Below are 27,772 nucleotides of genomic sequence, written 5' to 3'. Positions count from 1 at the left end.
TTTTCAGCCTCTGGATACCTTTGTTCCATGTGGTCACACAAAAACAGCTGCCAGCTACCAGGCATGTGAGAGTGCATTCATTTAAGCTGAGGCTGATTTGACAGCCCAGTGTGTACCCCTTAAGCCCAACAAATTCTTTACTTGATCATTTTATTTCTTCTTGCAATTTGTGTCTTTCAGCTCGAATCACTGTAGCTCTCATTCATGTAAGAGTCTTCTATGTGATGGGATTTTTAAAATGGTATGTGGGGGTTAGGACTAAGTATGACTTCTAATATTTAAAATGTTCGTAGTTATATACACTGCTGAGGCACAATTGTTTGGTTTTAGTAGTTTACAAAATAACAAAGGAATGCTAAATAGAGCTAAATTCAGTAAACTGAATTCCTGGGCTATTCTGGCACCCCAAGACCAGGGAGATTTTAGCCAAAAAGAGATCTTACCGCAAAGAGAGATTTTATAAGATTTATGACCTATTATGCATTATGAGAAATTGACAAGTAGCTGAAAAAATTTCAAGAGAACAAAGTAATTATGAGGACTAAATGTAATCTGTGCTCTGTTGCTGTTACTTTTTTTATCATAAATGACCTTAATCCTCATCCAGGATTAAAATTCAGTGTATTTTTAGCCATGCAATATCCTAGATAAAAGATACTTCCATCTATATTTTTATATACTTTGCATTCTGGAGCATTTTGTAATTTTACTTAAGGGATGGATGCTTCTGTCTATACATCTCCAGTGCTGCAATTAGACAGGATGTAGGATAGTTTGTCATACATATACTTGAGGTACATGATTTTGTTAAGCATAATTGGAGATAGAACTGTGTATTTCAAGCAAGCAAATCCACAGGCAAAGTTTCTGTAGCATTTTGTGAGTTTTTTCAAATTCCTTTAATATTAAAGGACTCATCTGCAAGTGAGCCTTTGTGTGGAGATGAATCAAATCTCTCCCCAAAACTGTGATTATAAAATGATATAAAGTATCTGTTACCAGTTGTTTAATGACTGGTAAGAGGTTAAGTGAAAATCTGGGCAAAATGTAATCTGCATTTCCTTAAAGAGCACATAAAACCTAATAATTTTTTAAATCCAGATTGAGGTTTTTAAAATGCTGCATGTTATTTAGGCTGAAGTTTAATCGTGTACTCTGCAATTTCAGTATGCCAGCTAAAACACCTGTCAACTAATTTTCATGCAACAGGTTTATAGAATTTTTGGAATTAAATGTTGCTTTCTCAATAATCTATTAGATTTGTTATTAACTTGTCCATAAAAAGCAGGCTCCCATAGCAAAACCCTTTTTAATGGTGAGTTTTGGGAAAGTTATTTGGGATATTGCATTCTAAAAAGTTGAGTATTACTGAGAAGTACAGATTAATTATAGAGATGAGCAGATGTTGCTGGGACTCTGTATAGATAGATGAGCATGGGAATGATTGTGTTCTCATGACTGGAGGAAATTTTTGTATGTTGCTGGGATTTTAATATTGGTAGTGTAACTTTTATCTCTGCAACATGTGGTAAGTGATCAAAACTTATGTATGCATGCATCAGCAAAGTTAATCTTTCTCTCTAATTTTTTCTTCTCTGAGCAATAGCTTCTACAAATGGAGAGAGAGCAGTTGCAAGTTCGTCAGCAAGCTGCTGTCAAGACCTTTGTCAGCCTGACAGCTTTACCCCTCAGGATTATTTGGATCAGTCCTTTTAGCTGTAAAGAAACCTGCTTTTCTAGACTATTTCAGGGACTCATCTCACTGCATTTGTGGTTGGGTAAAGAGACCACAGAGGCAACTTCTTGCCCATGTAAGTTTAATGCAGCAGAAAAAGCAACAAGGGAATTAAACTGAGGACGACTTCATCTACTTTATGGTTTGGGGTTTTTTGCCCCCTAAGCTTTCAGCATAGATATAACCATACTCATATCACATAACCATATCACAGCACATCTGTGATATCCTGTATTGCAGGTTATACCCCTTCACTCCATACACCTGACGTTTTCCTAATCAACCAGCAAGTGTTTAGTAGAGCCTCTTGCTCATGTTAGAGGAGCTGCCCTCTTGGTCACTTGTGTAGACTGGTAAAGAGGAGACTGGTGAAGCGTCCAAAGGAGATTGAGTCAATACATTTACCAGCCAGACTGAGTAGGAATCAGTCCCAGATGAGAACCCCTACATTGTATGTGAGCTGGGTTTATGCTTTTGTTATACTTATGGGGGGAGATCAGTGTGCCCCAGAGTGCTTCAGCTTGCTCTGAACTAGACTAAATCAGCTCTGAATCCTTCTCAACTGTGGTTCCTGCTTAGCAAAATAGAGCCCCAAGTCATCAAGTGCCCTATAAGGTACTGCAGAGTTTTACTGTAGCTCCCAGCAGCTGCCCAGTGAGGGTGGCTCTCAGGTAATACCCATTTCATACCTTACAGCTCTGCACTCGTATTTTAGAAATGTTAGGGCATTGAAGGTAGAGCTGAATGCCAGTGTTGAGGCAGTTGAATCCTACAACAGATTTTCATCAGGTACAGTAGGAAATCATATAGCAGCAATGGCCTGTAGACACATTTAGAAACCTATATTTAGTCTTTCAAATGAAACTCTACACGCTCCATCTGAATCTTCTGTGCAAACCTACGCATTCTCTCCCCTACAGGCAACCTGACAATTCATGCACCAGCTGGTATCTTTTTCAGCCTTTTTTGGCTCCTACGTGAACTGACCTCCTTAAAAGAGGGTATACAGTCTTATTCAGTCTGTGATATGTGGAAAGTTGTGAATATATTCCACTGTAGAGAGTTCAATTTGGCTTTTTTGTCCCATATTAAAGACAGTCACTGACAATAAAATGTTGTATGTTACTGAAAATTGTACTAACCCACACTTAAATGTTCAATATTTTATTTAGGATATACTTATTAGTGTTGGTAAACTCTTTTGCATTTCTTGAGTATAATTCATAGGCCTGAGAAGACCAAAACCTTTTTTTAACTCAGTAAGCATGCAGTGAGACAGTCATAAATTCTTGTTAAAAATTTCCTGTACACAATCTTCAGATAATGAAAATAGTAGAGTTCATCTGAGTACTCAGCTTCGTAAAGATCAAGTCAGCTAAGGGAATGAAAACCCTTAATCAAGGATAGAATGTTTTAGCCTTCTTGAGAGTAAGATGGTGATTGGAGGAAAACTGAGTTGGTCTGGTTGACTTAGGAGAAACTGCTTCTTTTTGTAAAAAGGTGTTAGGCAGATATTGGATACAAAAGGCAGGTGCAGTTAACCATGCAGCCAAGTCAAGCAGCAAGCCTAATGCTTGCGGCTACCCAAGTTTCAGGCAGGTTTGGCAGGCAGTCTTATGCTAATATAGTATGTGTTTCTCAGAAACTGTGCTCCTTTTGTAATGCCAGAGAGAGAGATGTACCCTATCAAAAGTTATTGCAGCAAAAGCTTTATGGAGTCTCAATATCTGTTGAATAGTGTTAGGTACAGTTCTCTCCAGACTATGTGCCTAGATTTCCAAGTTATCCATTGAAAAGAGAGTTGAAAGCTTGACAGATCTGGGCCTCTATTAGCAAGACCCAATGATAATAGAAAATAATGCTTCAGTGATTGTAATTTCATGAAAAAATAACTTGATTTTTAAGTCTCTTGATATGAAAGTTTATGACGAAGTTAAATTTGATTAAGAAGGCTGATAAATCTATCTGGCTGCTGCTGTAATGCTTCCAAATGATTTTTTTCTCCCATTGAAGACTGGGGAGAAACTGTTAAGATTCCAAGGACTGTAGATGGGCTTTCAGTTATTTGTAAAACTGTTATGCAGTTTGTTTCACAAATACAAGATTTATGCATTTCTTCATCTTGTAAGTCTTGTTAAAGAAGCTTTTGTGGTGGATTGACCTTGTCTGTCTGCTAGAGGCTCCAGCAGGATAAGGGGAGAAAATAAGATGGAAAAGCTCGTGGGCTGACATAAAAACAGGAAGTTGGTTCACCGACTACCACCAAGGGTAAAATAGACTCAGCTTGGGGAAGGTTGATTTCATTTACTGCCAACTAAACTAGAGTTGGATTGTGAGAAGCAAAGACAAAACCTAAAATACCTCCGTGCTCCTCGTTTCTTCCCAGTGTCAACTTTAGTCTTCCATTCCCAACTCCTCTGCCTTGTCCAGCCACATGGTACAGGGGCATCAGGCATGGGCTGGGACCAGTCCATAATAGCTCCCCTCTGTTGCTCCCTCTTCCTCCAGCTTGGAGTCCTCAGTGGGCTGCAGTCTTTCAGGAAAAATACCTGCTCCCATGTGGATTCTCCAGGGCCTGCATCTTCTGTCAGGAAAACCTTCCCCAGCATGGTCTTCTCTACAGGATGTAGGGGAATCCCTGCTCAGGGGACTGCAGTACTTCCTCCCCTCTGCCTTCCCTCCCCTTGGGGCTGCCAAGGCTGGTTCTCACGCTTTCCCCCTCACTCCTCGCTGCCTGTGTCGTGCTTTTGCCGTTCTCAACCCGCTGCTCCCGAGGCGCTCCCGCCTCAGCCCTGGGCTCAGCCGTGTCCAGTGATGGGTGTGCTGGAGCCTCCGGAGCCGGCCGTGTCTGGCACGGAACAGCCCGGGGCTCCCTGCAGCTCCTGCTGCTGCCCTCCTGGGGCACCTGCACCCCACATGGCTTCAGCCCTGCCCCCTGCAGTCAGCCTTCTTGGTCCTCAGACTATTTTCTCTTTCCTTCTTAGCCATTTCTTTTTGTAGCTCTGCATGTCATGGGATCAGCTTGCCTTTCCTTTGGCCAGAAGTACCTGTAGTTACTGCTGTCTTCAGTGAACTGACTGGATTTAATCCTTGGATTTGATGCACGAAACAATAGCTTATTTTCAGGGTATATGATGCAGATTTTTGAAATATTACTTTGGAAGACTTCCCTGTTTTCTTAATTTTCTGTCCTTTTTTTAAAAGCAGAAGATCCTTTATACAGTCAGTGGCACATGGGTTGCAATCATCCTTATTCACCTGCTTTCATTTCTCATTTTGTTCTCAACTTCCGTTATTTTTTCTGATTACAAGTAAATTTTGAAACTATATCATGGCAAGTTTTGAGGCAGTGTTACAGCTTTGTTTTGCATAAGCTAATTTATAATTAAATATTTAGTAGATAACAATGCTGCATTTAGCATCTCACTGTTACATCATACATTGTGTCATAAATTAAAATCATATGAAAGCAACTTTGTGTACACCAAGTGGATGAAAATGAGTTAAATGATGGCCACAGATCTAATCATAAACTACCATCAACATAAAATGACTGTCTTTCTATTTTAGCCCCAGAAGGATCACATTTGGTGTTTAAGTATTTTAACATTTGCTTTTAAAAGCCACTCTTTTGAGGTGCTAAATTATGACAAGAAGAGCTTCCTGATGTATAGCACCTTATATTACTTGTAAGTTGGCTGTTTTCTCAAAACTCATCTGACATAGGGTTCTCTGTGCCCTTTCACTCACTTAAGGTCTTCAGTTTGTTTGGTAGGAATCTGCATTTTAGTGTTTTCTTAGATGATCATTGCCAACTAAAAGCTCTATTTTTTGCCATGTTTATGTTATAAAAGTAGCTACCACAATTTTTCTTGGCTAAGAAAATCACCTTTTACTCCTTGCTTCTGTTTTGATTTTATTTTTCTTTCCTTTTAAGTATATAACCTGTCCAGCATATATTTTAATGGTAATTACTATTTCTTAGCAGTTTATCTTACTGAATAGCTGAAAGGTATGTACTCTCTCAATCTTATTTCCTTTTTTATTTCTGATAACTTCCTGGATGGCTGACTTTAGCTGCCCAGTAATTTCCTTTTACAATTAAAATGTCATGTATTATTGTATTAAATGAGTGCTAAGAACTATGATTCCTGTGCTTCAAACAGCAAGGAAAGAGCATTGTTCAAGATTAACATAGAATACAGCAATTCTTAGGCTTCTGTATAATAAGCATTTTGGGATGGCTAAATTTAGCAAATACCATAAATGTTTCAAAAAGAAAAGTTCCTTGTGCTTGCACAGCAAGTGACGTGGCATAGTCTCAGCAACTCTTGCAAATAAAATGCTTAAATCTAATTATGTATTAGAGAGGATGAGAAATAAACATATGTAGATTTAGAAACTGAAGAGTCACTTCTGCTTTGATTTAATTTGAAAGATGGCCATTAAAATCATACAGAGGACTTGGTACTATAGTCTGACTTATGCAGAGCAGGACATTCAGTGCAGATCCTAAACCTTTCAGCTCTATCATAGTCTGCAAGCAGCAAATTCTTACAAGGGTAGCAATACTCTTATCACTAGTGCTCAGGACAAAAAAAAAAAATAGAGGTCTCTTCTAGTGGCTGAATGTTAAACTTCAGAATAGGTTGTTTCTTTAAAATAGGCAGGGGAAAAAATAGTGAAGGATTTGCAAATGAGGCTGCAGTGTCACATGGTTATTACAAAAGCTGCTGGACGTGCTTTGTTTGCATTTAGAACTTTAGTGTCTCACATCCAATCTGACACTGTTCTCTGCTGTGTACTGAGAGTCCTGGTGAGCTCATTTGTAAGGTGGTTTGTCATAGTGCACGTGTGTGTGTGTAGTAGGCTTGGTAATGTAGTAGGCAGGGTAAGCCCTGATTATGCCTGAAGAGATGTAAAACTCACCTAAAAGCACTTTTCTTAAAAGAGAAAGACAACCCTGAATCCCTAAATGCCTTCTTTCTTTTCTGAAGAAAAAAACCCAATCCCAAAGAAAAAAACCCTAAACTGAGGAAAGGAAGTAGAGTTGTCTCTGAAGTAAGTTTTGTTTGTCCATGTGTCATCTCTGTTCCAAATGCAATAACTTTTGCTATGTGATAACAAAACAATCCAATTTTGTTGCTTTTCCAGCACACTAGTGTCCTCATAATCCCTGATATTTGTCCCACTTTCTTCCTTTTGTCTGTCTCTCAGTTTTTTTCCTCTAATATTTTCTTTTTTTTTTTCCTCTTTATCTTTTCTCTTCACCCTGGTTTGAACCTTTCTGTTTGTCCCTGTTCTCTTGGACATTCTTTCTTCTTGGCCACCTCATCTCACAAGTCTTCCCTTCTTCCCTGCATTCTTTTGTCTAAAGAACTGAAGTGGTTAAAGGGAAGTTATTAAAGACAGCAGGGCCAGAAGAGTCTGACCTCCAGTAAACCAGTCGTATTTAAGCTGGGATAAACTACTGGTTTTAGTATAATCACCTAAAACTTACAGAGACAACCAGAATAAAACAGTACTAACATTAGAAATATGTAGTCTACTGACCTGATTTCAGTGTGAAGTTAAAATTAATTATAAACTAGAGAGAAATACAAAGGAATGATTAAACTCATATTCTAGAAAGAGCAGATACTGCTAAAATAAAATCTCCTAGAAAACCTCTCCCTGTGGCTATGGATGAGAGTGGAATTGTCTGATTTGTCTATTATGTCTGTTTTGGATTAAAATAACTGAAGGTGATTTGTTTAGCTGAGATAATTCTCCTGGCTGTATTACATAATCTGAATTGAAAAAGCTCAAAGATGGAGTCACATGAACATGCAAGGATCAAATCAAAACTGAGAGGAACAATACTATGCATAGAATGTTTATCACACAGCTTGGTCAGTTCACAAAATGGGCACAGTCTTTGAGCCCAGCAGAAGGCTGATGTATCTGAAAGTTGTTTTTTCCAGATACACCATGTGATCAGAGATACTCCTGCTTCCTGCAAACTCCATGTTTGTGTTTAGTGTTCAGCTACTTTGAATATGGCTGAATACTGAACAGCAAATATCAGTATGCAGGAAAGGTGATTCAAGTTTAGGCAATAGTAGATGGACCTCACCAGCTCTGGAAGCTGTTTCTATGGCAAGGCTACCTTCTACCAAGCAGGGAATAAGAAAGTCCTCTCCTTAGTTGCTGACATGGTTCTCTTTCTTTTATGTAAGGGATCTAGCTGGCCATTAAATTTCTTTTAAGTCCTGACACACACAGAAACCTGCAACACACAAACCCCTTACCTGATGAAAAAGATTGCTTGCTTCTGTTGAGCAGGCACGTGAGCACAAGTCTGGCTCATGGTCCCTGTATTTGTACCACCATGGAGTAGGCATCCCTCTATTTCAGATAATAAAGAGGCAAAATATCCTTAACTGTTGCCTCTTCCCTGAATAGCCTTAAACTGTCACTGCACTATATGCCTTTTATTTGTTTAGGAATTACAAAGCCTCATTAGATATCTGAGAATATACAGGTAAGTGCAGGAGATCAGAATGGTTCTCATCATCTAGCAAAGTTCTGATCTCAAATTTTAGCCTGTTTTTGTAACAGTAGCTTCATCGGATAATGAAATATCATTACCGTTTGATTTTTCCAAATGTATTGCTCTGCACTGCTTTACATCATTTTACCTTATTGAAACTTCCCTCTTTCCTGTGTGGTCTGCCAGTAGTATTGCAAATTCAGAACAGTAAACCTCTGATATTAATACTCTGTGTAGTCGGTAAATTGGCTGTCAGCAATGTGCTATTTAGATCAGTTAAAAAATTATAATATTCTTACACTGTCACAAAACTCCTAATGCATTTTCCTGCCCCATTTTCCTTTTCCTTATCTTTTAAATCTTCCATATTCAAACCCACAGTTGTTTAACCCTTTCTCAGTCTCCCATAGTCTTTGCTTTCCTAAAAATCTACACTTTTCCTTACCAAAACCATAGTTTTCCCCAGTTGTTTTTTTTTTAATAAATCTGAAATATCCACTCAAATTTGTTGTAGAACACTGATATTCTCTCTTCCCCTTCCTCAAATCTTCCATCCCAGATTTACTGAGATTCCTTTGTGCTCGAGCTTGATAGCACAGATAGCACAGACTTAATCAACTTAGCCTCAGACTCTGCACCTGGAGCAAGAGGTGGGAGAATTAAAAGAAAGGACCATGGACATCTCAGAAGGTAGGATCAACAAAGACGAAATTAAAAAAAACCCAAACTACAAAAAGCCAAAAAACCTGTGTCATCCTTTTGGTAAGGGAGTAACTGCAAATCAGATGTTGAGCCAACTCTTAGTATGTTGTGGTTCCTCAGGATACTCTGGTAGCTTTTTCATAAGAGGAGATCAGGTTGCTGGTCCATGTAAGGTAAAATGTTGTACAAATAAAGTGTATGTTTCCTTTAAAAGTAGCTGTTTTAAACATACAAGAAGTTGCTGTGACGATATCAGTGGGAAGAGTCTGCTTTCTGTAATTATAAGCATTCCATGCATTTACATTCATATAAAAAAGTCAGGCTTAAGTATTTCTAATTGTGTGAAGAAAACTTTAAACTTAAGGGACAGTCTGGGATAGATGGTGAAACATGAATATAACACATATAGGGCATAATCCTATTTGGTGCTTTGTCAAAATCCTCATTGGCAGTAGTAATTGTTCCAAAATACTAAAGGTGCCATATGATGCTCAACATTCCCCAAGCATGGAAAGTTCTCTCCAGCTAAATTTACACTATGGTGTCTTTTTTTTTCATTCTGAAAACTAAATATTTCACAAATATTCATTTTTGAATTTTACTCTTTCACTGAGAATTTCTTTTCTTTCACTAAAAGCTTTCTTTTGTTTTGTTAAGAAAAGTTAAAATATGCAGGATCAACCTGGTGGAGGTTTGTAATGATTTTGTTAGACCTTACATTTCCAGGTTTATCTGGATTATGTTTAGTACTGTTATCTCTACATGATGTAAAAAAGTATCTGTAACAGATCAGAGACCGTTCCCCATCTTTGTGGTCAGCCTCAGGCGGACTGTCCCAGACAGTGTGGTGAGCCAGGCCTGTGTGTGGAGCTGCCCAGGCACAGGAGGAAGCATATGTTTGATGCCACTCTCCTCCTGCTGTATCACTCAGAAATTAGATGCCTAATTTCACGTTCTGGTTGCAAGGCTCTGGCAACCTTATTCTAGGCTTTTTGTGGACTCGGGAGTGTGGGAACTCTAAGCAAAACTCAGCAGCCAGAACTTCTCAGCATAGGAGTTGGTGGGGAACAGAGGAAAATTCTGTCTAAGCAGAGTTCATAGTCATAAATCGTGATTTGTGGTCAGAGAAGTTTTCTGTCAAGCTGCACGGCAGAGATCACTGCAATGAGATGATCCTGCAATATGTCAAAAGTATGCTTTTTTCTTCTCACAAACATTTTGTTCTTCCAAACAGGGTTTTGGGCACTTGTTGTAACTGACAGATCCAAATGTGCTGCACATGCTCCCTTATGTTCCCTTGGCAGCTTGTTATGCCATCCATAAAAATCTTTGTCCTAACATGATTCTCACTCTGCTGTATATTCAGCCCATTCCCACTGAGTATTCCTGAACTGCCAGCCATTCTCTGTTGCCTTCTATCCCTATCTACATAGCCAGTAGCCAATCCTCCTCTTCCTCACAGCCCCTGAATTTTTGCATCATGTCTTCATAGTGCTCTGTTAGTCTCAGCTCCACTGTCTCTTCCTATGGATCCAAGCAGTGTCTGTAAGCTTCGCTTGTTTCCTGTGTCCATTTTTCTTTCCCCTGAATTGCCTCTGCAGACAGAGGTGCCCAGAACAGATCTCCTGGTGACCCTATGCTCCTGGTGGCTGTCAAGGCCAGTATGTTCCTCTGATTAACTCAACAGTGATAGACGCTGTACAGGTTGGGAGCCTCAAACACATATGCAGATGTTTTAGGCAGACAGCCTCTCAAACCTAGAGAGGATGCCATCACAGGGGATGCCACCTAGAGAGGATGCTGTTCACACCTTATTTCAACACAGGATAGAGACACCTAATCTCTGAAATCTCTGGAGATGTATAGATATTTACAGATATGCTATAAATATAAGACAACTTGGTTCTCGCTATATCATATTGGGAGTTTTCAAGCACTCAGTCACTCCACCAGCTTTTGGTAGAAGTAATCTTAAGCTCTTGGATCGCAGAGGAAGTAGCTGTGTTCATAGCCAAAAAAGAGATAGACCTTCTAGGAGTAAAGTATGTAACATAGCTGAAGAACAGTAAGGCCATTTCTCAGTGCTTTATTCTTGACAAAATCACAGAGTTCTTGATGTTTGAAGGCACCTCTGGAGATCATCAAGTCCAAATCCTTTCTTAGAGCAGGCTCAAGTATATCAGGTTGCCAGGACTGTGTCCTTTTGGGTTTTGAATGTCTCCAAAGATGTAGAATCCATAACAGTATTTTTAATATTTTTTTGTGTATGTTTAAGAATACAAAATCAAAATTTCTTTCATGCCTATCAATTCCCCTATCATCTGCACTGGTTGACCCACCCACTTTCCTTTCCATGAGCTTTCTTATAAACAATTATATATGTATATATAAATATATATATATAAAATATGTAAAAGAAGAGTATAAAAAGGTAAATAATGGTGTTGTAGTGCAAGCTCCCACAGAAATGATGAACACTCCCATACATGATTAAAGACAGTCTTGTTCTGAGCATTTCTATATTTTTACTGCAGTTTGTAAATATATAAGTATAGTGGAGGGAAAAGCTTCTGGCAAGTTGTCTCTGTTTTATGAATAGCAGCTAAAACTTCATGTCAATCCTGACTGTAAAGCTGTTTCATGCCATTTACCTTTTGTTAGATTTCTGTTATGCAAAAAAAAAATATTTGAGTTCTGTGTGTATCTGTAACTGTGGAAACCATGATTAAGAGGTGTACAGCTTCTGTGGCTCATCAAGACAGCCAAATGTTCAAATAGATATACAAAACTTTTTAGGTTTTTTTTTTTAAAGAAAGTTAGAAGAATACACAAAAACTATCTATGAGATAATTTCTAGGGTACCTTAATGGTCTATGAAAAATGGAGATTGATGTTACAGAAAATGTGACTAGCATTTCATGGCTGCTATGTTATCAGAAGAAACAAAAGGAAATTCAGGAAAGGAAAATAAATTTGAAAAAGAAACTAATCTGTGAGGAGTGAGACCAAAGCTATAGTCTTGCTTTAGAAGATCACAGCTATAACTAGGACAATGCAGTCTTTGTGGTATTTTTTTAATACAGTGTATTTATTTGTGTAGCAGATTAAGAAAAGAACTTGCAGGGGAAGAATATTTAAATTACTGTATGTAAACGTACTGGTGTGAATTTTTAGACACAACTACTGCCTTCACCACTAGTGATTTTGCTTTCTTCCTTGAACTCCAAAGATATTCTCAGAGAAGTACGTTGTGATAGTGTCTGGAACCTGGCTGTGTGCTGTTTTAGAGATGGTATTTCATATTGTTACTTCATAGCTGCCCAAGTGTCTAACTTTCAACACTCAGTTTGCTGCAGGGTTATTCTAGATAATTTTTAATTTTTGTGTAAGTTGTCAGCAGCTTTCTGAAAGATTGGCAGCAGTAGCTGAGAGATTTTGGCAGAAGGGCATGTGAAGAAAGTCAGGTGGTTTTTTCTTTTTTTTTTTTTTAATCTTAAAATTACTAGTAACACTGTTGCTAACATCAGTGGCAACAAAACTAGCACAAAATGCCCTTTTGATGTTAACTCCTTGAATCACTGTTCCACAGCATCTTTGCTGCCTCCTATAGGCAGTTCGTAGTTGTGGGTTTAGAAACCTAGGCCAGGAATATGATTAGGACCAGTACGTGAGTTGTGTACTCAGTTGCCTAAAAAGTAGGCATCTGATGCCATTTTTGATGCCCAGTGTACATAAGACACATATGGCTGGCACATAGGACCTAACTCCTGGGGCAGCAAGGTGGGATATGCTGACTTACCACTAAAGGCACTAGTCTATCATTAGACATAAGATTTTATTTTATTTTATTTCACTTGAAATGCTACTTGAAAGTGAGTGGACTCTCTTTGGCTGGAAACCTAAATACCTGAAGTGCCTATAGTAATTTCTGTGTGGACAGAAACAATTTAGGCATCTTACCTGAGTCCTTATTTGTACACATAGAATCTCATTGGAAAACATAACATCTCAGTTAACTGGAAGGCAAGCAGGAAAAGAGTAGGAAGGGCAGTCTCTTGTGCAAGTGGAAAATTCTGGTAAGGCAGACTTCTAAACATCCCTCCTGGAAAAGCTCTCAGTCAAGCTTGTAAATGGCACCTCAGACTTTAAGGTGACAGGTAGTTCTGTGAGCAGTGCAGCCTCATTTGCTATGAATGTCTTGTGGTTGAATTGCCATGTTGATTCTGTGACACCAAAAAAGATTGCACTAATGAAATATTTGTAGGGCTTTTATAGAACTGCATGTTTCATGTAACTTCTAAGAATATAATAATTTGAATACTTGCATGCCTGTGCAAAATCTTATTGCATTTGTCCAGTGGGGTAACACATTATTGTAGGGTGTGGGCAGAAAAGGGGGAAGAACCCAATCATCTGTCTGCAAAATCTTCCTTTTCTTGCCTAACTGGAATAAAAATATCTAACTGAAAACCTGAGTTCTGAAGAAAATCTGCTCTGCACAGGAATGGAAGAACAGAGAGTACTAAAATGGCTTTAATATCACTGTCCTGAGATGGCTGAGCCCTGTATGTCTGATGACCATCAGCATGGGCAAAGTGGTCCTCTCCATGACTGGAGAGGTGGGCAGCAGAGAATTGCATGGTCCTGTTGAATCCTTCAGTTTAGAGGAGAAGCTTTAAAAAAATCAGAGTTTGAATTTGGAAAATCCTAGGCTACTTCTTTACTAACAAGTTAAATGTAATCTGGGACTGTTCCTAGGTTTTAGAGTATCAGTGTGAATAAACTGACACAAAGCTGCTTGGCAAACTTTTGGTCTTCTGCCTTTACTACTTTCTTATCAAATTTTCCTGGGAGTTGAGGAGTTGGGGTGTTCTGTGGTGCACCTCCAGGAAGCAACTTTTATGGAGTCACCTTGCTTTGAAGCAGAGCAGAGATCCTAGCACAGATACAGACTATTTTGTGTCATTTGGCTTCAGTGCTCAGAAATGTTTCTGTGCAAGTCTAGTGTGCTAGTATTGGTGTCATTTCAAGATGTAATTTAATGGGAGATGGTGAGACAGTGCTGTAGGCAAAACATACCCTTATCCCCATTTGCCTCTGTTTCTGGTCACATGATTTCACTACTCATCGTGCCCTCTGTGGAAAAAACCAGATGTGACAGAGTATGAAAGCAGTTTAAGAAAATATGGATAAGTTTCTACTATGTTTTTAAATACAAGTGGCTCCTGGGAGAACCCGAGGGTCAAGGAACAGTATACAAGCGAGTATATGGCACAGGGAACCTTCCTGTGAGCAAGAAAGGGAGAGAACAAACCCAGATAGGAAGAAAGGAGAAAAAGAGAGGAGGGAGTTGGGGAGAAGACCTTCCCTTTTGCTGAGCAGGAGCTATTGGATGAACCCAGCTGCCATTTTGGAAAATGAATTTAATGGAAACTTGGACTCAAAAGCACACTTTCATTAGTAAGGCAGAGTTGTTTACTTATTAAGATTTTGGGATAATTTAATGTATTCAAGTAGATTTTCAGTTTCATTTATTTATATTTATTGGAGTGAAGCAACTGCAACACTAGCTAGGATTTTATTACAGAAATCATTTTGATAAAGCAAAAGAGAGAAATGCAATGCTGTAGAATAATTTCACGGTTTTCTGCATGTTTTTATGTTAACTCAGAAGCATTAAGTGATACATAATCTAACTTAATTTTGTGAATGAAAGTTTTGTAAGAGCTAATTGTTACCATTTCTTCCCTTTGACTTTCAAGAGATGACTTGTAGGGTGGTGACAGAGCTCTGCTGAAGTTAATGGTACTTCAGGCAGTGAAGAAGGTCTACCTAGTTAGTTCTGTTTGAAATAACTGGTGTCTTCCAAAAGTGCATAGAAAGAATGTAAATTAAATCAATAACCTGAAAAATGTTGTGTGTACACCCTTCAGAAGGGAAATAATTAAGATAGTGTGAAGGTCAGTAAGGAATAGCTTGTGGCCTGCTCTATTAGCACACTTGTTACCTGATTTGCTGCATGGGGGTGAAGCAGGATGCATGGGAGTCAGCCTAACTGTGGGATTGCATTTTCTAAACTCAGGAAACATAAAGCAGTGTGCTCCTTATGTACCCTCCTCAGAATCCGGGCTTGGGTGAAGGATTTGGGGAACTTGCTCTGACCTCAGTCTGAGCTTTGCCTGGCATGTGTCATATAAATGTGGTAAATTTTTGCCCCCCCCCCATGTGACTTTAGCTTTCCAGTGCATGTTTGGAAGTTTCCAAATTTGAATTTGAAAAAAGCCTTTTTTCTGCATTCTAAAATGCAGGTTTGAAAGATGTAATTATGTAGAATTGTTCTTATTTTTGTAACTGAAAATGCTTTTTCTGTGTGTATAGTTATATATATTACTTACTATGGGCTCTTTCAAGTTGGAATTTCATGTTGTGTTAGTACAGGAATACTGTTCCTCCTCATTGTGGATCACATTCAACAGTACCTGTAAGAGTAAGTTTGAGGAATATTTTTTCTGTGAATGAAATACCCTGTATTCCACATGAAGGCAAGCATGGGATCCTTCTAGCATGTTTTCACACAGCCTGTAAAGTTTCCACATGAATCTGTGTGGGAACTGTTGACCCACCTGTGCTGAGTCCTATGTGTGCCACTGGTTTTTCTTGTTATGTAGCAGTAAAGCCCAGAACCCTTTGCTATGCTGTGAAAATGCACCTTTTTCCAGAGCCATGCATATGAACCCTTTGAATGAAGAACACCCTTTCACTGGTTCTCTTTAATAGCTTCATGTGTGGAATTGCATTGACATGTGCAAGGATGCAATAAACCAGAAACAAGCCCAGAAACAAAAAACAGACTCTGGATGTCCTGAATGACTTAATGTAGCACTGGATCAGAGCTCACTGTCCAGAGGAGAGTAAACAGAAACTATTTTTGAAGTGACAGGCTGGAGTAAAATTATCTAACACTCTTCATTTTACTGATGCATCGCGTGGAGGTCCAGAAGCCACATTAGAGAACTGTAATCCTTCATCAGAGCATTTGTTTGGTTGCCTAACATCTGTGGATTGTTAAGATAAGTTATTACACAGACCTGCTTTAGTTTAGATTAGTTTGGACCACATCCCAGTATATTCAATCAGGATATAATTCCTGCATGCTGCTAAATTGCTTGCTCCACATACTTCTCTAAAAATGTTTTTCAATATACAGTTTTGTCACTGAAACTCTTCTGTCACCTCAGTTTTTGATTTTTGTTTTCCTCTTAAAGAAAAGCTTCTATTATTTTTCCTTTTGGACTGAATATATCTCAAGGCAACTGTAGCATTTTTTAATTCCTGAAGAGATTCCAAAACAGGGATGGTAGTATAGCTTCCGTGTGAGTATAATACAGATTTTCTACATGTGAAATCTATGGTGATTGGTACGTATTGTGTCCAAGATGCAGAGTTTAAAAATAGCTGTAAGAAAATGGGTTTGTATTTACTTGTCTAGTATTTCTTCTTTCAGTATTCTGTATTTTTTGGTGTCTATTTGTGCATTAGCTACTCTTATTTGTTTGTATCTCGTAATATTTTGCATAAAATTAATTACCATATCAAAGGTGATTATGTAAATTAACAGTATTTTCTTGCAGTTTATGACATAATTTAGACATATTTTAAATTATTGAATACATGAAGTTGTAAAGGAAGTATGTTACTGGGCTTGCATACATACACATGTATGTAATTTAATTAGGATAATTTAATTTTAGTTTAGTATTCCTTAGCCTTCCTTTAAACAAATTCTAGCTGATTAATTTTTTTATTAACACTTTTTTCAACTTTTCTTGGAAACTGATAAAATACAGGTAATGACATTTTCTGTTACTGACTTTGGTTTACAGCATTGACATAGATTTTATACACAGACACATTTGCATGCACACTCTTGCTGTCTAATGAGCTAACAGTTGTGGCAGATCCTATAAAAGCATTTTAAAGCCTTGCTGGGTTTTTTGAATACCTGTAATAACAATATGATAGATTAAAAGTCTGTTCTATTTAGAACAGGTAGTCTAATAAACTGAATTGCTGGTTTGTGAGGTGTACTAGATGGAATAAATTGGATATTTTGGAGTCGAGGGCTTTTTTTGTTTGTTAAAGGTCTAGCATTTATCTTTGTCAAAGATGCTGTTTCTATTATCCCACTGAGTGTTTGTTTTCATTGTGGTATATGTTTATGCCCCTGTTGGAATAATTGTAGCTTTTGATTAAGGTTAGGGTTTTTTAAATTAATTTATTAGTAGATACTTTATTATCCTTCTTAAATAGTACAAATATAACAGTCATCTTTTGATAAAGGTCAGAGGGCAAAGAGTTGGATGTATTCTTTGTGTGGTTTGGTCAAACAGTGCAGAAATGCTTTTGGGAGTTCTGATGTAGTTTTCAGCCCTAAAAAGAAAGTCGATTCTAGGGTGTTTTAAATAAATCTTAAAATAAATCTTTAAATATGTAAAATGCCTAAAGTGTTCATTGTGCCTTGTAAGTCATTCACTTCCTCCACAGGCCAGAGAGTAAAAGAGCTCAGTACCAGAACTTTGGCCTGTTTCAATTTCCATGAAGTGGGTTTTTCCTCTTCTTTTTAATTTTCAGAGCTGTATAATTTTGTGACTGTTGCATCATTCCTGTGTTTACACAAAATAATTTAAGCATATTTTTCCTTCCAACTTTTGTCATCCTTCTTAGCCTCATTACAATTTTACCCGTTACTTTCCATATTAAATTAAGAGATTTTCTTTACCATTTTCCTTAATAATAATCAGCTTTGTTTTCTTTCATCTCTGTTTTTATTTCTGGCAAAAATCCTCTCTCTTCTATATCCTTCATGCATTTTGCCTATCTTTTCTTCTTTCTGAAAGCTGCTTTTTACTTTGTCTCAATTTTTTCTTAAATTTTCACATTCTTTAGTCTTGATTAACCATTTATTTTTGTCTGGTGAGTTGCCCCTGTACATAAGACTGTGTCTACAGTATACAGGCTTGAAACACAGTCTTGCTTTAATGTGTATGCTCCTGTATATCTGTGTGTAAGGAATTAAAACCCCCAATTTTTAAAAAACCCCTAAGCACCACAGTCTGTGTACACAGCTTAATTGTGATTTACGGGGACACATGTTTATTATTTGCAGCTATAACTCAAAGAGATAATGATGATAATTTCCAAGTAGTACAAAATATGGTACTTTCTCATTCTTTTCATTGGTGCATTTAGTTTTCTCTTAGTAGATTCCTTTAGGTTTTACTTTACACCTCTGATAAGTAGTTGCTGTAGGTCTAGCTAAAATCATGCACAGTACATGCCGAATTTATTTGCAGGATAATGTTGAGTTATTTAATGTGAGAAAATTTAATTACAAGGAAATCCTATGTCAGTTTTCTGTGACCACGGAACTTGGGAGTCAGCCAGGCAGGACACTGCCCCCTGAGGTACATGTCCTATTTACAGTCTGGTGGGCTTGTCTGTCCTGACAGTGCTCCACACCAGTGAAAACAACCCACCCCACCCCCTGCTGCATCAACCCCCCACAACAAGCTCTGGTCATGTTGTCGGTGTCTGTTCAGAGGAGAACTAGGGCTGGACTGAGGGAGGATTGCCACAGGTAGGACTGATGTATATTGACAACACATTTTGGAGAAGCTCGCATAGCATGTGCCTGTAGGATGCTTGGCTCTAGCCAGTGGAGAAGCATGTTCTGGGTCCTGTCATGAGCTCCAGCCTCACTAGATCAGAGAGCGAGAGGTTGTACCTGCTCTGCAGTAGCGAGCATGCATTCCAGGCACTGGGAGGTAGCTGCACTGACTCTTCTTGTTGTCTTCAACTAGGTTATGTGGGTATGCAATTTATGTCGAAAGCAACAAGAAATCCTAACGAAATCTGGAGCGTGGTTTTTTGGAAGTGGACCACAGCCCTCACCCAGTCAGGACGGAACGCTGAGTGATACGGCGACTGGCGCAAGCTCGGATGCACCGAGAGAGAAGAAAGCAAGACTTCAAGAGCGATCGAGGTCACAGACTCCCTTAAGTACAGCAGCTGCCTCATCACAGGAAATCTCTTCTAGTGTGCAGTCTGACCGTAGGAAAGGAGCAGAAGTGTCGCAGCCAGCTATGGGCCCGGACCAAAAGCAAGCTTCAAGGTCTAGAAGTGAACCTCCAAAAGAGAGGTAATGCTTCCTGTCTAGACAGAGCCTGCAGTTATAAATGCTAGTTCAGCTGGGCCTTCTTTATGTCTGCTACTGTGCAAAAACAAAGAGTAAACTGATTTACTGACCAGGGAAGGATAAATTTTTGCTAGCAAATAGTTTGTCTGTTTTGGTCTGTGCAACAAAAATAAAGAAAAAAGAAATTATTTTATGGATATTCCCATGTACTTCAATGCTTTTTTGGTGTACACTTTCAATATAGAATTTTAGGTTACTTTGAAATTATAAATTTGACTGGTATTTTAAAGTTATTAAACAAAGACCAAGCCTTTAGCTTTACTCGAATTTTTAAAGCAACGCTCTCCTGAAAAATCCACACCTAAGCAATCAGAAAACACACCCTGTGGAATTCTTTCATATGATCTTAGGTGTTATTTCTTTATCAATGATATTTTCAATTTTATTGTTAAAAGTAATGCAGTTAGAAAACCTCATTCACATGTGCAAAGTTAACATTTACGTAGAATATCAATAGTACCATCTTGAATTCAGAGCAAGTTGTTTGCAAGAATAAAGCAACCAGAAACAAAGTATTTTATTTTAAGTGAGCAAACGAATTAATTCCTGAGCTGCATTCTGCGTGATGAAGGGGTTGAGGAGTAGCAAATCAAGAGAGGCTAATGTGATGAAACAGTTGCTGTTCTTTTGGCTGCTGCCTGGCAGATGGCAGAGCAGTTAAGGAGGGGAGCCTGTGGCAACAAAACAAGAGCCTGCCATAGAAGATTCTCCAGATTCTGGCCGGAATGGTTGATGATTTTTTTTCCCCTAGCTAGTGGAGCTGAAAATGGATGATGAGCAGTGGCTAGTAGCTTACTGTGTGGGTGAGATCTGTCTGGGTTTAACTGTATCAAAGTCAGGTTACTGTTATGTATATGTATGGTGTAAATGAACATATGATGCCCTCCCCTAATGCTGTTGATTTTTGTCCCCTGACACAGGGAAGGCCCCCAGAACAGCTGTCATTTCTAGGGCAGCAAAACACTTTATTTTCTGCTTTGCTGTCCAAGAGTGAGATGTTCATATTAATTATACAAAATTAGTATTCTCTACTTGTCACTGAGAGTTTCAAAGTAATTCCAAGCATTCTGATTGAAGACCATCTATGGTAAGCTCAGGTTCCATTTATTGCCAGAAACTCAGGAGGAACAGAAGATGGGGGGGAAAAAAAGAGAAGGGAGCTTAACATGGATGATGTCCAACTTTGTTCTGTTAGATACTCTGTGGGGGTCTTTGATATGTAATCCAAAGATGTGTCAGTTGTGGAAGGGAAGATTCAGTGCCACAAAACAAAGTCCTAGTGACTTTGTATCACGAGGTGTGCATTAATCTCAAATACACTGTATAGCTGTGTTCATACTTCTTCAAAATCAATGGATTCATATGTAAACTGCAAAATGAAAGGGCAACTGGAATGAGGAGAGAAATAAAAATATCCCACATAAGGGAATTTTATGATTCTTTGGCTTGCTTATTTTCCCAAAGCAAAATATGAAAGAGAAAAGAAAATAATTTTCATGCAGCCTCATTGTTTACTGTTTTGTACTTTGTCTGCATAGAGGAATAAACTTTTCATCCTCTTTTATTACTGGAGAAAGGAATGCCATTAATTTATCTCAAGGAATCAATTTGCTTTTCTTTATATGCTTATGAAATGGTCACTTCTTTTTAGAGTTTTAATAAGGTAAATCAAGCTAGTTCAAATATTATTTCTGGATATATTATCTTTTGCATTTTTTTATCTGTATATTCCTCCTTTCTCTAATATTATTGTGGTAGATACTCCATTTGGTGGTATTTATATCTGTGCTGTCAGGGCACTTGAAGTGAATTGTGTGGTTAGTCTGTAACTCTCATGACTGCTGCCAGAAAAATGGAGAACATACTCCAGTACTCTGTCATAATGATGCAGTTGCTACAAAGACAAGTCTGAGTCTTCCTACTTACATGGGTAAATTATCTCTCTTTATCCATGTTAATATTTTTTTTGATTTTACCCTTTAATTGGACCATTCATTATTTATGTTTTTGTGGACACTGGAAGTTGTTTGCTATTGGAAAATAAAACTAAGATGGAAGAGTTAATAGATTTAATTCGTGTTAATGGATTCAGTACTTTTTTGTTTTGCCATAGCTTATCCTGGTCTAGAATTTGTTTTCCATAATGGTATGCAAGTATTTCTATTTTCCATTCAATTCTTAATATTACTGTACTCTTTTTCATTGTAGGAAGAAGGCAGTATTGGTTTCTGACCAGAATGGCAAAGGTGTAAAGAGTGAGCGTAAGCGTGTGCCAAAATCCTCACTTCAGAAAGAAGGAGCAACAGATGACAGGGAGCGTAAAGAGCGGCATGAAGGTAGAAGGCTGGAGAAAGGCAAGTCACAGGATTACCCAGACTTGCCAGAGAAACTTGAGGAAGGCCAAGTGCCTGATGATGAAAAACAAAGGAAGGAAGATGAATATCATACCCGTTACAGGAGTGACCCCAATCTGGCAAGATATCCTGTAAAACCACACCCTGAGGAGCAGCAGATGCGCATGCACGCAAAAGTTTCTAAAGCACGACATGAGAGAAGACACAGTGATGTAGCTTTGCCACACACAGAAATGGAGGAAGCGGAGGTACCTGAGAATAAATTAGGAAAACGCTCCCAATTACAGGGAACTCAGGACAGAAAATCTCTTGTGGAAACTCAGAGGTCGTACTCTATAGACAGAACAGGTGATGTAAGAATTTCTGTTTCTAAACAATTAACTAATCATAGCCCACCAACTCCCAGGCATAGTCCAGTTCCTATAGAACACGTAGAATACAAGAACCACGATTCCTTTATAAAACAGAGCCGCCTTGATCCTAGCTCTGCTATTCTCATGCGAAAAGCAAAGCGGGAGAAAATGGAGACCATGCTAAGGAATGATTCCCTTAGCTCTGACCAGTCGGAATCAGTGCGGCCATCCCCTCCAAAGCCTCATAGAGCAAAAAGAGGCGGAAAGAAAAGGCAGATGTCAGTTAGTAGCTCAGAGGAAGAAGGGGCATCAACACCAGAATATACTAGCTGTGAAGATGTGGAGATAGAAAGTGAAAGTGTCAGTGAAAAAGGTAAGGACTTTTCTGTATATTATGCACATGGCCATGATTTGGGGAAAAAAAAAAAATCTGTATTTTTCTCTCTCTTTTGCCTCTTTTTAATCATACACTTTTTTCCCCTTGCCTTTCTCTTTTTGCCAACTGAGAAGTGTCTTATACCTGATTACATTTGCTTTACAATGTTTCCTTTTGCATTCTTAGATGAGGTGGTTACAAGTAGCATCAGCTGATGAGTTTCCTTTTTATACTCTGCCCTCTTTCACCTGAAAGTGACAGAATTTAAGGGTTCTAGTTTACTCTCTTGATGATATCTGTACTCCTTTGGTCATTGCTTCATTCTTTTGTCTGTATGTAGAACAGTTTTCTGTGGATGGATTGAAATAAAAAGTGAGTTCTCTAACAATCAGAGGAGACCATTATAAAGCATCATAAGATACGCAAATTTTTACAACATTTAATAAAATACCAAAAATCTGCCAAAGTTCATTGTTACTAAGGACAAGATATGGGGCAAAGGGAGTGTTATGTAGAAAAGAAATGAGAATTGACAAAGTTTTTTTCTAGATGACTTTTCTTGCGAGCTAAGAAGTATGTTTAAAATCTGTTGTTTCAGTTTGTCTTCATCTGTTGATGGTAACACTCAGCAGCAGGGAGTAAGTTGTAGTACACTGTGTGCTTTTAAACAAAGCCTTTCTTCTGGCTGAAGAAGTTAATCAAATTCAGGAATGGTGAACAGATAAAATAAGCATTGTCAGGAAAGACTGTGGTAGAACTTAGCAACAGTCTTAACTCTACTTTGTCTTGCAGTGACACTACAGTGAGCTGAAAGCTTTTTGTGTCTTTGGAAGTAGCTTTTAGCTCCTTAGTTTAACTATCTGTGTTTGTACCTTGAAAGTTTCCTGCTGGTATTCATACTGAAAATGCCAAAGGCTTGTCTGCATTGCCTTTTTTTTCCTGGCACTGTTTCCTGAGGTGTCTGTGATTCATATATGCTAACCTGTCTGTCTGTCTTTATCCGATGTTGTGGTCTCCTAGCATCCCCTAAAGATCCAGGTGTACATAGCAAAGATAGCAGATTTCTCTCCTATCCCATCTGAATAGCTGTTTGTTTAACTTTCTAAGCATGAGCTTTTTCACTGAAAATATGGGAAGTTGCTTTTTTGCTCATTTTTAAGGAGGTGATCATACTCTGATATTTTATTCCAGATTCTACTAAAACATAAAAGCTCTCACTTATTTGACTGAATTTTGTCAAATACTGGAATGCATTGCACAGAGATTGATACAGTCTCCACCTTTGGAGATGCTCAAAACCCAAATGGAGAAGGCCCTGAGCAATCTGCTCTGCTGACACAACTTTTGAGGAAGGGTATTTAAACTAGAGACTTACAGAGGTGCCTTCCAGTCTCAACTATTCTGTTTTTCTAAGACAGCACATCTCTTTCCCTTTTTTTGTGGCAATGTTTTCAGCTGATGTTTGGATTTGTGTCATTTTCCCTGACTCCATCTGTTGGTAGGAGAAGTCTAATGTAGCATTTCTTTTCCATCTTTGTCTTTTGCTTTCATTATGCTTATCAATTTGAAGTTGCTTATGAAGTAGAAAGAATTTCCCATAATCGGTATAGGTTATTATAAACTAGAAGGTTGCTGTTGGGAAATTCAAGTCCAGGCTGAAAGTTACTGATACTGATATCAATAGGTTGATGTAGTTTGTGTTATATTTCATAAGTAAAATCTTTCAGTAGCTGCTTTCAGGCTCATGACACTTAGCTCAGCTTTTGACCAATTTCCCAGTGTATTGTTAAAACATTAAGGGTGGGATTTTCTTTTCCTTTACTGTTATGAATTCCAGAGGTTTTCAAATGTTGCTGAATGCTTATGTTCTCAATGACTGAATCAAGTTCTTGGTTACCTCTGAGACACATGTTTGGGCTCCCCCTTTACATTGTGGAGACCTTGGTTTGTATCAAATCAGAGTGCTACTTCACTGTATTTGAATTAAAATTAATATTGATGTAATATTAACATTAATGGGAGCATGTTAGGGACCTGTCTGACCACTGACCTCCACATATGTGATTTGCATTGTTGAGAATTCCTTGAGACTTTGTATCTAATTGTCAGCATAAATATATGTATATGTATATGTACATATAGGTACATAGGTATTCAATGCATTAGGTACAATTCATATAGGTACATAGGTATTCAATACATATAGGTGCATAGGTATTCAATACATTACTTGCAGAGGTATGTTTATTAGCTATCATATTTAGCCATTAATTTTTTTTTTTTTTTGCCTGGTTTTTGATATGACTTTTCCATAACAAGGACTGTAAATGGAAAGCCTTTGAAGATGGGGAAGTATAGCCCACAGCAAAAAGATAGGAAACATGAATACAAATGAGAAAGTGGAAACATTTTTGTTAATAAAGTATCCAATTGTTTTTACAGTTACATTTTCATCAGTGCTTTAAATACTCTGGAGTATTTCATAAAAATAGATGGAAAGGCAGGAAATCTTATTGCCTAAGGAAATATTTTAGAAATCCCCCAATACTCTAAAAGAATATATGCAACAGTAAAAGGATGTAGTTTTACAGACATATATATAAAAATATTTTTTAAATGCTGCTATTATAACCCTGGTTGTAATCCCATTCTTTGCAATTTAGCAGCATTGTTACAAACAGAATTTCACCAGAATTTCTTCGGTTCTTTGCTTGTAACTTGGGAGAGATACTGCACAAGTTCAAAGTTACAGTGCTTTACTTTATAAGCCCAAGAGGGTCTGGAATCCATCCTCGCTTATCTAAATGTCAGCTTAGTCAGAAACCTGGTGCCAAAGTAATATAGATGGAGCTAGAAACTTTGAATGGCCCTATTAAAAACCCCCAAGATCTTAAAAATAATGTTTGCATTTGGTGAGTGCCAATATGAAATGATCTGCAATTAAGTAATGAAGATGTACTATTTTCAGTTCTGTGTTGAACAAATAAAAGTTTCTATGAGAAATAGCTTACAGAGGTGTTTAAAAGCAAAGGATGCCCCATAGAAAGATACAGTATAGGTAAAGCAGATAAGACTTTATTGAAAATCAATAGCCAAAAATATCATAAAGTAGATACTGTGCATATGTTATTTTTTAACATTTGCATTTCCTACAAACACATTAGTATTGCATTATGCTGTCTTCTGAGCCCAAAAAGCCTTCAAAAAAGCAACCTAATTTAGCTAGTACATCCCCAACTATTTACTGTAACCATTTAATATGTATTTCTTCAAAATTATTTTAAAAATTATGCACAAACACTGGGAGACACTTTCTTTCCAAAAAATAAATGCCTTTTGCAATCCACTGGGATTTTACTTTTTTGGTGGAGGAGCCAAAGATTTATGCCAAATTGTTTCCATGTTAGAGTCAATCTAGAGAAAGAGGACTTTAGCAGTGTCCAAAAAAATTTTGATGAGTGTCATCTCAAATTTCTTGTTAAACTGTCTACACCCTTTACAGGACGCTACTGATTGCTGATAATTGTTGTTGTTCTATTATTAATAGAGTCTGTAGGACTCCTTTTTCTGAAATCTCTAATAGCTGAACAATAGGTGGACTGAACTTCCAGTGAAGTCCTGGCAAGGCAAAAGGAGTCATTGTAGAAGGAATAAATTGCATTCATACTTACTTCAAAGACACGTGAGAATAACATAAGCTGGACTATTAAAAATTAAATCCAGACGTCATTTTAGAATGAACGTTTTCTGCCTACTGCCGCCCAGTGAAGAATGCAAATTGTGTTTGGCATAAGTTTGAGAAAAAGCATTTTCTTTGAAGTTGAAAAATAAGAGTTTGTGTAGAACTAGTAGATTTGTGTCCAGATGAGGCTGTAAAAAACTTATTTTATCCATCAATGGATACAAGAGATAGTCCAGAATTTTGTCATGCAACCTTTGAAACTGGAAGAGAAAGTAATGTTGGCAATTGGAGCAATGTTGAGGAGGTACTGCTCTGGTACTTTTATGTAAATAAATGTGCTAATGATTTTACATTTTGCATACTTACTGTTCATATTTGCCTAAATGTGCATTTTGTTCGCACTCTTTATGCTTGAAATTATTACTAATAGCCACAAATTGGTAGTAAAATATGGAAAACCCAAGTAAAACTCACTCTGTATACTTGCTAAGGGATTTATTTGGGAGTGAAGAGAGCATGATAAAATTGGTGCCTTATTTGAAAAACAAACTCCTGAGAAGACTTTCTGGTTTCTTTCAGTGAAGATGTGATTGTTTCATTCATAATGCCTTTCTCACGGTCCTGTGAGGAACAGGGCGCCTCAATTTAATTTAATTTCATTCTTACGAGGTTAACTTCTGATTAGAAAATGTTATGGGCAAGAATCTTGCTGTTTTCTTGGTTTATGTCCAGGTGTGAGGCAGGGGGTTGTGAGCAGGAGGTGCGGACGTGGAGGTCAGGAGTAGAAAGGGATGCTGTGGTTTGCCAACAAATGTGTCAGTGCTGGCTCAGCTCCAGGAGGAAAGGATGTGGCCCATTCCTCCATACTTTTCTGGTGTTTCAAGTGTCTCTTTGGGTGCTTGTGCTTTGGGGTGCTCCCAGGGGAAGGAGAGAATAAATTATATCCTTGCCCCAGTGATTTATTCCAAGCTCTGTAAGCACTGTGGACAAGGAAGGTAGCTTGGGGGCTAAGAGAGAAACCACACATGTGCAGTAGGGCCCGTAAAGGGACCAAAAGAAAACATCAGGAAAAGGCTATAGAGAAGAGGAGGCTGGTTTTAAATGATTTTAGTTAAACTTTTTCACTGAGGTATTTTCAATTTGGAGTGTAGGCAAGTCAAATTGTACTGTAACATCTGCTAGCATATTTTAACATCTGTTTGCGTGGAGAGTTGGGCATGGAGTTTTAAAACTGGAGCAGAATTTGTTTAAAAGTGTGGCTGAGATTTAACTTAGAGTAAAATAAAATACCCTTCCTAGGAAAACTTGCTGTTTAGGGGTTAGTTCAAATTTATCTTCTACTCCTTGTGCAGTAATTTAGATCTACATCTTATTCAGATTTTAATGAAAATATAATTTAAAATTACTCTGGTTTTAGAATTCTGTTCATTGCTAACATTGTCCAATGCTATTAGTATTTAGTGCCTTTGAGCAGCTGAAATTATCTACAATGCTTGTGGAGCTGTAAATAAGTGCTTGTTAAATTAGAGTTGGGCAGTAAGAAATCTGTTTTGTGTATATGGAATTATTTAACGTACACATATATACAAATGAGATAAGCTGAACATGAGCGGGGAAAAAAGTCAAATTATTGCCAAGATATTCTGCATTTCAGAAAGATATGTAACCATATAAATCAGGATGTTATGGAAGATATGTGGCTGAATTTTCCTCTAAAAACCTAATACAGCCCTTTTTCTAGTTCACTTTAAGAAGGTTGTGAGCATGCTGGAGGGAGTTCAGA

The 27,772-nt window shown here is 37.9% G+C and overlaps 1 protein-coding gene across 3 annotated transcripts in view; it reads left to right on the top strand.

The window, feature by feature from the left end:
• Positions 1–27,772, top strand: part of RIMS1 (regulating synaptic membrane exocytosis 1) — a gene marked incomplete at both ends in the record, with an annotated part of 314,191 nt that overhangs the window by 130,267 nt on the left and 156,152 nt on the right. For all 3 annotated transcript variants that reach the window (XM_082277097.1, XM_082277101.1, XM_082277100.1), the window contains 2 exons: positions 18,830–19,167; positions 21,433–22,304. In XM_082277097.1, the coding sequence (XP_082133223.1) occupies positions 18,830–19,167; positions 21,433–22,304 (1,210 nt within the window). The remainder of the gene's footprint in view (positions 1–18,829; positions 19,168–21,432; positions 22,305–27,772) is intronic.

The sequence above is a fragment of the Coloeus monedula genome (assembly GCF_965178545.1).
Source record: "Coloeus monedula genome assembly, chromosome: 2".
In the NCBI taxonomy this organism is placed as follows: Eukaryota; Metazoa; Chordata; class Aves; order Passeriformes; family Corvidae; genus Coloeus; species Coloeus monedula.
The sequence above is the reverse complement of the archived record's forward strand: the minus strand, read 5'-3'. Positions and strand labels throughout refer to the sequence as shown.